At 32.6% G+C, this 11,920-nt stretch overlaps 1 protein-coding gene across 1 annotated transcript; it reads right to left on the minus strand.

Moving 5' to 3' along the window:
- Positions 245 to 9,235, minus strand: LOC107625984 (kinesin-like protein KIN-UB). Its single transcript, XM_016328739.2, has 19 exons — positions 8,952 to 9,235; positions 7,930 to 8,030; positions 7,683 to 7,805; positions 7,307 to 7,492; positions 6,881 to 7,102; positions 6,599 to 6,752; positions 6,351 to 6,500; positions 6,045 to 6,133; positions 5,119 to 5,322; positions 4,393 to 4,509; positions 3,818 to 3,952; positions 3,598 to 3,729; positions 3,023 to 3,161; positions 2,854 to 2,946; positions 2,419 to 2,544; positions 2,145 to 2,270; positions 1,103 to 1,246; positions 789 to 917; positions 245 to 715 (listed from the first exon to the last, which is right to left on the minus strand). Exons 1-19 carry the CDS (start codon positions 9,115 to 9,117, stop codon positions 555 to 557), a joined length of 2,697 nt encoding a protein of 898 aa, XP_016184225.1. The 5' UTR covers positions 9,118 to 9,235; the 3' UTR covers positions 245 to 554.

Below are 11,920 nucleotides of genomic sequence, written 5' to 3' on the forward strand. Positions count from 1 at the left end.
AAATCTATTTATAATATATATTTTCTAAAATATTTTTAATATAACATTTATTAAAATATACTATATAATATAAATAATCTATGTCTCTACGAATTGCGTGAGTCTCCCTCTATTTTCATCTAATCTTAAAGCATGAGACTTAAAAGATTTACATTTATCAGGTAAATTTTAAAATCGAACAGGCTCATTATTCAATCATGAATAAATGAGCCTAATTTTGATACGATAATATTCGGCCACACTCCGAAAAAATGATCACGATTTTCACTATTTACACAAATCAAATTAATACAGAACGTATATCCTCTCCTTCTCTTCATGACCAAATTATATTTCAATTCTCTTAATCTATTTTCCTCTTCTATTTACATATACAACATTCAAGGTCATTGGACTAGAAACCACTAACACTAAGTACTTACTACACCCTTGCTTAGCTTCTACTACGGAAAAATTGCAAGGTGTAAAACATTGTAGTTTGAATAGATCAATCTCATTGGAGCTATGGAAGAATGAATAACTAGCACAGGATATCGTACCCAGAAGATCTTTGATCAATATTCTATCCGTAGTCGCCGCAATTCAGATTTGAATTGTGGGATAGAGCTCAGAGTCCGGCGAGCAAGGCTCCTAATATCTTCTCGGTTGCAATCTCTTGAAATCCTCACAAGCTCCCAAAGGGCTCCTCCACTGATCATGTCTTTTGCATTGACTTCTGCAATGTTCATAAAATCAACTGTTAGAACTTTCTCAACATTGTTAAATGTGGCAAAGTGGATAAAACATACCATGCTGTGCCAAGTGGCAAAGTGCAAGCTCAATGTGGCGTCTAATTGGTGCGGATTCGTTATTAGCATTTTGTACTATCCATGGAAGTGCACCATCATCTATCAAAAAGGATTTGCCACTTTTTATCCCTGTAAATGCCAGACATAATTATCAAGCTGAAATAAAAACGACATCTATTATCTTCTCTTCCATGCTAGCGTCCACAAATTTGGCAGTGCCATAAGTCAGACAAGACAGAGTAGGGAGTGCTAATAGCAGTGAATTAGAATTTTTTGACACTGATAATCAAATACTGACAAGGAAGAAAGCAGACCTTGATTAGAAGCTCGAGACTCGCATTTAGCGAAGTTGGCAATTCCTCGAGCAATTTGCGAATGAACATCAGGATGTCCACATCTTACAATTCCCAGTAAAGCCTTTATACCTCCTTGAGATCTCAGCTTCATCAGTATTTTATCTGAAGGAAGAACAAGAAAGTTAAACTTTGAATATCTCTGGTATTGATAACCCGAGGGACAATATTGAGCCCTAATTCAAAATCCACAAAGGAAAACAAAACCTTTTATTACACCTTGTTGAGATAGTAGCCAGCTATTTTTATTTGTTGGTACTTACTGTAAATTCACCTAAATAAATGTTCTCACTCTTAAATCATTTCCTCATTCTGTTCACTCCAGAATGAAACAAGGACATGGTTATATATTATGTAAACTGAATTTCTGGACAATATTTCATGATTAAATGGTCAAATTAGTTCCTTGAAAGATCCCCTATTCTTCAAACTGGTCTTCGAGAGATTTTTAATCAAATTTATCCTTCAAAAATTTTAAGTTAGTCATGTTAGTTCTTCTATCATTCCCGCTGCTAACGGCGTTAGAGTTTGCCGATGTGACACGTTAAGTGACACCGCAACACACACCTAATAATCTTAATCGGCGTATAACATGATACGTTTATGAAATCAGATCAAATCAATCCCAAAGGGATTCTAATGCCTCAAGGTCCCCCTTAATTAACAAACTTTGATGCCGTTAACAAAGGAAGTGGCGAAAGGACCAATGTGATTAATTTAAAATCTTTGAAGGATACATTTGACTAAAAAAATCTTTCAGAAACCAATTTGAAAAACGAATAATCTTTCAGGGACTAATTTGGGGAATGAATAATCTTTTCGGGACCAATTTAATCATTTACTCAATATTCCGTGATGCATCATTCAAGTTTGACTCTGCTAGAAGGAACGTGAACGAGAAAGAATTAAAAATATCACGAAAATTTTACATGTCAAGTTATTGCATTGTTTTAATTTGGAAGGTGAAATTCAAAAATCTACCATGAAAAACAAGGGAACATACCATTCCCACATAGGTTAGCAATGGCCCCAGCAACCATTCGAAGAGTTTGTGGTTCTTCAGCATCGGATGCAGCCATTGATAACAGAGTAATTCCTCCTTCAGACATTATGAGTTCTTGATTGGCCTCTGAATTGCCATGAAAGAAACCAAACGAATATCAAAACAAACAGGAACCAGAAGCACCAAATCCCTAATAACTGGTAAGATTAACATATTAGGAATAAATAATCCTGTTAACTCAGCATATTGTAAATATCTGCAAATAAATTATCACCATTCATGGCAAGATTAGCAATTGCTCCTGCTGCTACCCTGCGAACAGTTTCATCCTCATATCTTCTAAGCAGCATCAACAAGGAAGTAAGACCACCAGCTTCAACAATACTTTTCTGATTTGCCTCTGCATGTTATATATTGAGATGAAGTGTTAAGAATCTTTATATATTACCATGAAGGCATAGTCTGATATCGTTTTGAAAGGCCGTAAGAATGGAAATGAAATGGGGTGAATTTTTTCAATGGACAAAACATGAGATCTTGAAGCTCATATTGTTCTGAACAAAATTCTCAAAAGGATGGCCCTTCTGATCTTGAAAGAACTCACTCTCTTTCCAGAGTTTGTCTGATATATTGTAAAAACAAATGCATTGAAAACAAAACTGAAAAGGTCGGTATCAATTAACAACACTAACAAGAGGAAAGCATCTACCTTCTGCTGCTAGGTTCGCCACCACTTTCACAGCATGTACTCGTACATTGGCGTCATCTGACTCGAGCAATGATAAAATCTTATGCAATCCAACTGTTTAAAAATTAAAATAATGTTAGTCGTATACACAAGGATGTAAAGTTTCACCTATAACTCAGCCAACTTGTACCTTGTTCAAAAAGGGTGGCAACAGATGCCTTCTGATCATTCCTGGTGTCTTTGGGTTGGGAATGTCTACTTTGAGACAACGAAGTATCCATGGCAGGAAATGCATTTCCAGAACTTCCACTTTCTAAGCACCTTCTCATCTATAGCCATAGCATTAATGTATATTCACATGAAAGAAATTAAATAAGATATTATTGAAATTATGCAAGAAACTGGAGTATAATGGCAACAAGAGGCATGGAGAAAGAAGACAAAACTGAAGTCATGACAAGGTCACTAGTCATGGATTTTCAGTTAGGTCTCGATCTATATGTTGAAAATTTTTGATTTGGTTGTCTGCGTTTCAAGATTTTCATGTTGTCCTTACTATTAAAACCATGTTAGTAATTTATAACGGTGCTCAACCTCGGGATACATTTGGAGTATTAGAAACTCTAGTCACACCTAAATATACATTATTGAATTATCAAGGACTAAAATATTAAACTAGTCTACATATGGATCCAGATTCCAAACTAGCATTTATTACTCAAGCGTATGCTGCATACTGAATCAGAGATTCAAAGTAACACATACCTGGTCAGCTTCAAAGTTTAATTGCAATAATTGGCTTCTTAATATTATTATTTCTTCTTCAAGTTTCTTTTTCTGACTAGCATCATCCTCCAGGATTTTGCGAAGCTTTATCGTGTCAGCATCACCTCCTGCCTAGTACACCAAAATGTTCCCCATATATTAGAAAAATCATGCTTGGAAAAGAACTCAGTTAGTGAGAGATCATTTAATTGAAACTAACCTGTACTTGTCCATATTTACCCAGTTGGATTTTTAGACTTTCTAGCTCTTCTTCAATTGCCTTTCTCTTACTTTTTTCAATTTCAAGAAGCTTTTTGACCTCAGCAACTTCATCAGCAGAAGATGTTGCAACCCCCTATACAAGTAAAGAATACACACATGAATAAAAAAGCAGAAGACAATAAAAAATGTATATTGGATATCACTACACAATTAGCCACGCTATTTCAACAAGCCAATTTCAAAACATACCACTGAACACTTATAAATAATGACACTGAAATCAAATCAAGCATTAAAACCTAGAGCAAAGACAAGCAAAGGCAACTAGAAGAATCCTAAAATAAAAGATGGGTGTGATATATATATAAGAAGAAATATTATTAATGGAAAGTAAATGATTTTCCAAGAGTTGGAGGCTAAGATATAAAATGCATGCCACATGCAATGTGTAATTGAGACATTGATATACCCTTAATATAAGATATCATCACAAAACATCTGCCATTTATCAAGAACAAAGACAATCTAGTTTTAAGATTTTCATATAGTTAGATAACCTTTGAAATAAAATACCTCTCCACAGCCATTGACAAAACCATTGCAACCATGTCTTTCCTGACTTGTCATCAACTTCTGCTCCAGCTGCTTAACTGATTCCATGTACTCCATCTGACATTTCAATCTTTCTCTCTACAGGAAACATTTTAGTTTAATAAATTAAGTAAATATATTGTTCGCATTATGTTTTAAAAAATATCCTCTTAGGCGTTCAAGAGAAAATAAAGTAAATATGTGTAACATGTTTAGAAGTACAACATGGTTAGGAGGATTCATGAAAGCTGCAATATTTTGGTAATTAGGCACTGGTGCAACCACATTGACATTGCAGACTAGTGGTTTGGATAATATGACCCAAAGGTCTCAATGCCTCGCAATCCTATCTGTGAAGCCTACGCCTTCTCTACCTGCATCTTTCTATATTAATTTCTTCCAAATAAATTTATTGCTTATTCAGATCTTTTAGGTCAGCCAGAGGACATAATCTATCTTACAACTTGTAATACTTTCTTTATAACCTCAGTTATTGTCTGTAGATGCTGTTTACAGACTAGAAGGCTAGGGTCTAACTTCAATCAATCACCAAACCTAAATTATATATGAAATCCATAATCAGATACCTTAATAAAAAACAACCACCCTTAACTATCCAGGATGATATATAAACTTCATAGATCATTTCAAAAGCAGGAGATGTAGTTTTTAAAATAAAATAAATAAATAAATAAAAACACAACAAACCTCCAATGCTTCAGCAAAGTTCTTCTCAACTTCAACAATACGACATTGTGCCTCCAAATTTATTCTTTCAACTTCATCTTCAAAAGCTTTCTGCTGCCTTTCATTTTCTGTAATAAGCTTATCTAACTGTACCTCAAGTTTCCGAGACAAACTTTTATAATCAAACTCCTCCTTAATTTTCAGCATGTTTTCAACCTTCATAGCCTGACACATCAATACATCTTTCATGTAAAGCCAGCTAATGCACTTGGGTTAAGTTAGTAATAACTAATAATAATAAAATACATCATTGGAAAATAACTTCCATGAGCCAGACAAAAACTGTGAAGAATAATGAATTTACTACAAATTGTTTGGGGAAATCCAGCTAAAAAAGGGGGTAAATTAGATGCTAGCAAAAGTATATGAATGCATGATAAAAAGAGACAGGAAAATCAAAGCATATAAATATCTAATAAATAAATGGCAAATTATATCGCCAACAACTACTTTTTTTTGTATATCTTTTTTTTGCCAATGAAAAACACACCATGAATAGGAATTAAAAATTGCATAAATATTGATAACGGTATTTAATGTGTATTGTCTTGACAACCAACTCTTAATAAAGCTTAAGATATTTGGTCTTAATGGTTTTCAATTTCTGTTTTCTCGCATATGATACCCCCTCTCAAGCCAAACACGTTGGGTTTGAAGCATGGAGTGTCTTTTATTTTATTTTATTTTTGTTTTGCAGTTGAATTGCCTTTTAAATTAACTATAAACAGAAGTGGCAAGGATCAAACTCCTAGTCATTTGTTCACAAGGTGCTAAAACCACGTCAACAACCAACTTTACTCAAAGCTTAAGCTATTAGATGGAGGTCTAGTAATGGTTTTATATCTAACATTGTATGGTTAGACATGATCACAGAGATAAAAGCTCACCCTTTGGCCGAACAAAATTGTACTAGATGTCTCTCCTCGATGCCGTGGAGATGGACCAATGGTCACAATCAATGAGGTCCTAGCTGTTCCTGCAAATGATTGTAAGACAGAACACATGGAATATAAAATACTATAATCAATGTAATTTTCAACAAATAGGACTCATCCCCATAAGATTGATAAGAGACATCTAGTACAATTTTGTTCAGCATATAGTATGTAGAAACCAGCTTTTTAAACCGTACACATGGTAAAGAAAAACTTAAGCAGCATTCTTACATCATAAAGCAAATTAAAGCATCTTACCTCCAAAAGAATCCCTAAGCAGCCTAGTAAGCTTTGAATCACGAAATGGTACATGAGCACTGTTTTCGGCTAGAGCATTAATACATTTCCCCAATGCGCTAAGAGAAAGATTGATAGATTTTGCTTCCTCAAGCATGTACCCTTCACTTCCTAGTGGAGAAAAAGTGAAAAAGTTTAGCATTCACAAAAATACACATTTTCAAACAACAAAAAAGATAAACATATCTTAAACACATTTCAGTATACACCTGACTTATGGATACGCTCTGATCCTGCCAAATCAATGACAACAAGCTTGCTCTTTCGAATAAGTGGTTTTGAAGGTTTAGTCAAGTGAGAGGCATCATAATTTTCAGTCAAAACATTATCTGCACTTTCCACAACAGACCTCCTGACATGTACCTGATAAAGAAGAGATAACTACATCAAGATTACATGCAATTGTTCTGAAATGAAAACCAGTGGCCAACTGGATATCCTGATTCATGACATGTAATAGAAATGACATAAAACACAGTTCATCATTTTACCGTCAGAAGAGCATGACTACGAGAAGATTCAGTATTCATCCTGGTGTTAGCAGCAATTCGATGAGCTTCCCCTAATCTAAGCAACTCCAAAAAAATCTGCTGGTCCCTTATGTCTACGTGAGTTGCACCAGGCAAAGACACATCACCACTTCTTGGATCCTCCACTATGGGAATATTATCATTGGCTGGATTTAGTAAGTCCTGGACAGTCTCCATGTAAAGCTACACATTTTGGAAGACAGAGATGATATGAACATTTTAATAAAAGTTATGATGGCCACTGACCAAAAATGAGATAAAAAGATGCCAATAGAAATATCATAGTCAACAGGCCAAAAGCTTAATGGTTATATAAGGACAATATGGTGGAAGAAGTATAAAAAATAGCATATGATGCAATTGCAGTAAAAGACAAAAGTATTCAACCTGCAGGTATGAGACTGTGACAGAATCAGTTTCTGGGGATAAGTCCGATAAAATATCCTCCATGGCACGAACCATGATACCCCGACTAGAAGTGTCTTCCTCCCCCAATTGTCCAAGGGTAAAAGTTTTGCCGGTGCCAGTTTGACCGTAAGCCATTACAGTTCCATTATACCCATCAAGAACACTCTAAAAACCACATATCAAATGGAATGTCAAGTCAAGTTACATACAACATCTAAAAGCACCGCAATCCTTTGATTTCTATTACCACTAAGAGTTATGGTTATCTAATAAAGTCTTAAATAGCACTACTTAAAAGCAGATGGCAGAGTAAAGGATATTCTTCACAAATAGAAAATGCATTACTACAACAGACCTCTACAACGGGCTTAGCTACAACTTCATAAACACGCTTCTGTGACGCAAATTCAGTGAGCACTTCATCAAATTCATAAGTGTCGGAATCCCAATTGTTACGTCGAAGCTTCAATCTTTTAAGCTGAAACATTTAAAAGGAGGAAAAAAGGAAGGCTATTTAAACCTCAAGCAAGGCTTATGCATAAAAAAGCCAAAGGTTCACCTATAACCAATGTAAATTGAAGAATCTATAGACCAATACCCACCTCTGGTTGCAATTCTACACAATCTGCAAAATCAGCATCTGCCATCATTTCTTCTGCATTTCGAGGTCTCAATCTTACAGCCACTCGAACTCTTCCAGGAACTGTACACAAGTATGAAATAGAAAAGAAGTGTTACAATATCATCATAGCAAAAACCATAGTTAACGATTACCAATATTTGAGGATTTGCATCTAACAATTATATATATATATATATACACACACACACACACACACAACATAAGCATAAAAAATGCTGCTGAGATTACAAACAAGTGCCAAGTCTACAGTATCTTGTCACGATGAACTGTTCTATATCTTTTTCATCATCAGTTCCAGAATATACTCTATTCCGATGTATAATCTAGGATTACAGAACACATCATAAAACTTCCAAACAATACTGTTTGAATATAAATTAAGAACCTCGTTTCTTCAAAATCAGCTAAAGCTAGAGAACAAATCTAGCACTTTTTCTCAACTAAAAACCTCATCGTCAACTATTCATCTCGAGTTTAGGCAGCATGATTAAGACATGATGATTTAACCAATATCACACATGTTTATTTTCCAGTTCATCATCCACACGTTAAAAAACTAATATTACTTGAAAATTTGAACACATACAATAAATTTGACCGCTATAAGCCCTATAACAGAACACGCGACAAACACTAAAAAGGCTTCTACAACAAAATCGAACTAGTATCTATAAATTTATTAGGTTACTTGAAATCGTAACAATAAAGAAAGAAGCTACTGAAAAATCGGTTAACAAAGTGCTGATTTAGAGCTACATTTGCATTCACCTTCATACTCTTACGTTTCTACTACTGCTTACTGTTTCACTATTCAAACACACAAACACTTCCTCTTTCTCACTCTATTCCATTATCAGTGTTGCGAATGAAGAGAGTAACTAAGCCGAAGGGAATCGAATTACTACTCGTACATTTCTATTGTGGAATCAGAACGAGAATTCAAAAGCTGAAATCGGAAGAATGAGAGAGGTGTTAGGAAACCTGCGTCGCCACCGTGAGATGGCGAGCTGCGGCGGGGAGCGGCGGATCCCGGCGGGTGAGAGTGGCGAGGCTTCGTTCTGACGATGCTGTTGTTGTTGGCGCCTTGGCGATCTAACTTGGCGCTTCCGCGTTGAGCGACGACGTTTCGGTGAATAGTCGACGCCATAGCTTCAAGCTTGTAAAAGCTTCAAAGAAGAATAGGTGAAGAGAGAAGTTACTTTTCTACAAATTCAAATGCAGTGTGTGTGTTCGTGTTGTTAAGTAGTAACTGTTTTTGTTTTGTGTCTCAAGTCTTAACTCTTAAATCTTAATAAAGCTCGAGTTTGGTTTACCGGTTCATTTTTTGAAAATGAAATTAATTTTAATTAATGTCATAATTTATTATTAAGGGCTAAGATTCCGTCTAAATCTATCTCATAAATATAAAAAATTAATCATCAATTATCTGTAGGAACCGATATATTAATAATTAATTTTAATAAATAAATAATATTTTTAATAATTAAATATATTATATATGCATAAGTTATCGTCACAATGATTTATTACATGCACAGATTCATCGTTTCTCGCTCCCAATGGATTTATGTAGTATCTTCTTGTCATATTTGTCTTAATTTTTTAACTAAAATGTTTTGAATTACCACAATGGGTTAACATGGAGAATTTAAGTACGTAATTTGCATAAGATCATACGTGTAATTTCATTTTATTATTTTAAAAGTGTATTATTGAAAGAAAACGAAACTTTTAAAATCAAATTAATTTTACTTTTTTCATTAGGTTATTTTTACCTTTTCAGTCGAATTCAAAATTTTCCTTGCAAATATTTTCTTAATGAGTAAAAAAATTGTCGTGTTTGATAAACACCTTAGAGACACCTCAATTTATTTTTATGAAACTAAAAATGCGGTTGTTTTGTGTTTTTATTTTTTATTTTTTTAATATTTTTTATTTTAAAATAAAATTTTTTAACTTTTTTATTATTTTGTTTTTATTTTTAACAAAATTTAGAAAACAAAAAATATTATAAATAAAAACAAAAAATAAAAATACAAATAAAAGGTATACTAAATTTTCTCACAAAATCATGATTTAGAAATATTATCACTTAAAAAAAGTAATTTAAACCATTCTACCAATTTATTTACAAAGATGATCCCATTTTTGTGAATTTGGAAAATCTCTATTTTCATCTCCATAACTGTATTTAAATATCTATATAATACTACTTTATATCTATAATGCATCAAAATTAAATTTTTAGAATAATTATATATTATATACATATTTTGAAAATAAAGGAAAGGTTTAATTAATAATAACCCAAATCAGATAAATAACTATCTACAAATTTGGAATGTTAAATTAGAATTTAGAAATTAGAAGTGAATGAGAATCATAGAAGTGCCCTGAAAGGCAAGAAAATCACAATTCTTGCAACGGGTGCACATGGCCGTTTTGGTCTGAAGATCTGGCCTGATTTCAAATATTTTAGGGGCTAATTTAGTATAATTTTATTGGATTTGGGATTAGATAAGGGTCTTAAAAATAGATCCGATCATTATTTCGGATTGGGTTTGGGTCAAGGCGAACGCAGCTTTACCCGACACATATGTATCCTAAGAAAACTAAAAAAGATATATATATTTTAAATTAATTTTAATATTATATTATATTGATTATAAGCTTATTGTTTTATTTTTAATCACACTTGTTGAATTAAAAAATAGATAAAAAAGCATCAAATTAGAATTTATGGACAAATTCAAGTTTAAATATGGATATCAACTTTTCGATAACAAATTTTTTCTTTATAAATAAGCGCATCATAAATAAATTTCTTTATAAATTATTGTTAAAGTTTTAAAGACTTGGTTTTCATCCGGTTTAAATTCAATATAATTGTGACTCGAAAATATTTAGATTTTATGGCTCTCACACTCAATTACTTATAGGACAATTCTTCCTATCTTTTTTAATGAGCCTATCCTCTCTTATTTTTTTTTTTGTATTCAAATATTTATTTGAAAGATATTGAAATTGATAACTAACACAAGACCGGAATTTTTGGAGGACTCTTCTGATCAAACAAATATTTGTCAGCAAAGTTGTTTTTTTTCTTCAAATCCAAAGAATTCTTATTATTTTATACGTAGGTCATCGATTTCGCATTGTATAAATTGTATAAAAAAAAGAGGGGGGGTGAGAAAAAGATTCACTTTTTGCCCATTTTTTCGAATTACTTTCTATTTTTTATTACTTTTCTATTTGAATCTTATTTCAAGATTTTTTCTTTTAGTGTCGTTTTTGTTCTATTTTCCTTTCTTTCAGTTAAAAAGAACTCCAAAGTCTACTTTTTTGTAGATCACGGTAAGAGAAAGAGAAATTTCACTACCTCATAATAAGTCACCATTCAACTACCTCATTTAGTTTCTGGTGGTATTTCTAGGTGATGCCTTAAATACATGACAATGGTGGTAATTCATGCATTCATTTTTTTTTATAATATGTAAAAGAGATGTTTGGTGTATTTATTATTTGTATCAAAGTTCAAAACGCAACTTAAAATTCATGAAATTCTTTTACTATGACCTAGAAACAAGTGACACAAATTTAGTAGTCCCTGTTGCTTGCAGAGGTGGAGTTAGACAATTATACTGTTATTATTTTTAAGTAATACCTATTAACAATAACCAAGTTGAATATTAAAGTACTTTATATAGCCTATTAAATTTTATATTTGAACTAATAACTCGTCAATATTTTGATTGTTTAATGGCCAAATTAAATTATTAGATATAATATATAACAGTAAACAAATACTTTCTGATTACAAATTTTAAAATATATGGATTATGTACATCATATTATTTGCTATAAGAAATCTATATTTCTTCTAAATATAAATCTTTTTAAACTAATTACATAAAATAATAGCTAATATTATTTATATACCAAAAATAACT

Source organism: Arachis ipaensis, chromosome B02 (assembly GCF_000816755.2).
Source record: "Arachis ipaensis cultivar K30076 chromosome B02, Araip1.1, whole genome shotgun sequence".
Classification (NCBI taxonomy): domain Eukaryota; kingdom Viridiplantae; phylum Streptophyta; class Magnoliopsida; order Fabales; family Fabaceae; genus Arachis; species Arachis ipaensis.